Raw genomic sequence first — 2,698 nt, forward strand, 5'->3', positions numbered from 1 at the left:
CCTAGTCCTGAAGACCAGAATCTCTCCCCTTCCCCTGCTCTCTCCACCAAAAGGACCCCACTCCTATCAGGCTCCCTGTCTCCCCCAAACTCTGGCTGCTAGGAATATGGGGGAAGTTTTGCTCTTCTGACTCAGCCTTGAGCCAAGGGTGTTCTGGGATGTATGTGTGAGTGTGTTTACACACGTGTACCCTAGATGCTGCCTTACACCCAACTGGCAGGTATCCCCATGGAATTACACAGCCTTCTATCACCCCAAAAGGGACTCATCTCTGATTTTTATGGCTCTCTGCATCTCTTTGGGCAATAGCTCCAGACGGAGGTCAGTCTTGGTCGAGTTCTGTAAATATTATCAGTTTTTTTCCTTCCCAAATCCCAGATGCAGACCTTTTAGATGATTTGCCAGAACTGGAAAGCCAAGGTAGGACCCAGAAAAAAGTCCCACCAGTGAGAATGGAAGGCAAGGTGAAGCTCTGCTTCTAGTGGGGAGAGGCTGTGAGAATGGGGGAGCTCAGAGGAAGAGTTCTGAATTCTGCCTTTTTCCAAAGACATAGCATCTCTCTCCAGCCAAGTTAAGGGTATCCAGACCTTCAGGCATGACATCAAAGTCATTCGCGCACAGCCAGCTCTACCTGCCAGGTAAAATTCTTTCTCTCCCACCCCCCACTCCCCACAGGCAGTTTGGGAGGGAGGAGAGGGCTGGAGAGAGCATGTCTGAGGGCAGAGAAGGGCATGGATTCTGGTCTTCTTAGACTCTCTCTCTCAGCCTGGTGCCTTCTCCCACCCAACCTCCATTCCCAGTCCTCTGCTCCAACTTCACACTCTTCATGGGAAAGGGGAGAGCTGCTCCTCGACCTACACAGACTGAGACACAACCATTAATGGGTTCACTGGGGGAGAAAATACATCCAAACGAGGAGACCCGAGGCAATGGGGCTGTGGGGCTCCCTCACACCATCTTCCTACGCCCCAAATCAGATTCTCCTCCTCTCTGCCTGGGACTGCCTGGGGGGCTCCCCTTGCCTTCTTGGGCTGGAGGGATCCAACTGAGTGAGGGCTCGAAGGGAGACACCCCAGTTCCAGGCAGTCTGGGGCTGGTCTCCCCCTGACAAAGCCCCCCACTCACCCCCACACCACCACCACCAGGAAAAAAATTGGATACATTTTGAATAAAGCGATTCTGTTCCTTATCCGGGGACTAGGTTGCTTGGCGTGATTGGCCGGCGGAGTCACATGGTGAAAGTAACTTTACAGGGTCGCTAGCTAGTAGGAGGGCTTTATGGAGCAGAAAAACGACAAAGCGAGAAAAATTATTTTCCACTCCAGAAATTAATGATCATGAGCTCCTATTTGATGGACTCTAACTACATCGATCCGAAATTTCCTCCATGCGAGGAATATTCGCAAAATAGCTACATCCCTGAGCATAGTCCGGAATATTACGGCCGGACCAGGGAATCAGGATTTCAACATCACCACCAAGAGCTGTACCCACCACCACCTCCACGGTCTAGCTATCCCGAGCGCCAATATAGCTGTACCAGTCTCCAGGGACCGGGCAATCCGAGAGGCCACGGGCCGGCTCAGGCGGGGCACCATCACCCCGAGAAATCGCAGCCGCTCTGCGAGCCAGCTCCTCTCTCCGGCTCCTCCACTTCCCCCTCCCCAGCCCCGCCAGCCTGCAGCCAGCCAGCCCCAGACCATCCCTCCAGCGCCGCATCCAAGCAGCCCATAGTGTATCCATGGATGAAAAAAATCCACGTTAGCACGGGTAGGCAACTTTGCTTTTTTGCTCTCCTCCTCCCTCCCCTCTTCCCCTACACTTCCCACCCTCCCCAGTCCCCCTCCGGCTCCCGTCCTCCTTTCTCTCCTTCCCCCTCTCTCTCTCCAGGAGCGTCTCTGGGTTAGCACAATTGAACTGGATTTACGAGCGAGAATGGGTAATTACATCCCCCATAAATTTTATGGCTTAGCTACTCTGGGCAGTCCGAGCCATGTGCTAGGATCTGTTATGTATGTGAGAAAACTCTGCTCGCTTTCTAAGGGCGCATAAATAATTCAGTGGCGTTACAATGAGGATTCCCCCCTTATTAGACTACAAAGTCTTCTGCGTCCGTCCCTCAAGTTCTTTATAACCCATTTAGTTCGATGACTTGATTATTTCCCCCCTCCTGCTCCTCCGAGCTGAGAAGGGGGTGGGGGTTGGGGGTCAGGAAAGCCTGCTGCCTCTGAACCCCCTATCTGCTTTTCCCATTCCCCTCCCCTCCCCCCTAGTGAACCCCAATTATAATGGAGGGGAACCCAAGCGTTCGAGGACAGCCTACACCCGCCAGCAGGTCCTGGAATTAGAAAAAGAGTTTCATTACAACCGCTACCTGACCCGGAGGAGAAGGATCGAGATCGCCCACTCGCTGTGTCTCTCCGAGCGGCAGATCAAAATTTGGTTCCAAAACCGTCGCATGAAATGGAAGAAGGACCACCGGCTCCCCAACACCAAAGTCAGATCGGCCCCACCGGCTGCCGGAGCGGCGCCCAGCGCCCTGCCCGCCACCACCCCCGGCCCTACTGAAGACCATTCCCAAAGCTCAACACCACAGGAGCAGCAGCGAGCAGAGGACATTACCAGGTTATAAAACATAAATCACACCCCCTCGCCCCCGTCCCCACCCCACCCCCACACAAATTGACTCTTATTTATA

At 53.7% G+C, this 2,698-nt stretch overlaps 1 protein-coding gene across 1 annotated transcript; it reads left to right on the forward strand.

Annotated features, from left to right (window-relative positions):
• The first annotated feature begins 1,331 nt into the window (after positions 1 to 1,331).
• HOXC4 (homeobox C4) lies at positions 1,332 to 2,673 on the forward strand. Its single transcript, XM_044683050.1, has 2 exons — positions 1,332 to 1,770; positions 2,274 to 2,673. The coding sequence occupies exons 1-2, from the start codon at positions 1,332 to 1,334 to the stop codon at positions 2,630 to 2,632; spliced, it is 798 nt and encodes a 265-aa protein (XP_044538985.1). The 3' UTR covers positions 2,633 to 2,673.
• The last annotated feature ends 25 nt before the right edge of the window (positions 2,674 to 2,698 follow it).

Source organism: Gracilinanus agilis, unplaced genomic scaffold, assembly GCF_016433145.1.
Source record: "Gracilinanus agilis isolate LMUSP501 unplaced genomic scaffold, AgileGrace unplaced_scaffold1215, whole genome shotgun sequence".
NCBI lineage: Eukaryota > Metazoa > Chordata > Mammalia > Didelphimorphia > Didelphidae > Gracilinanus > Gracilinanus agilis.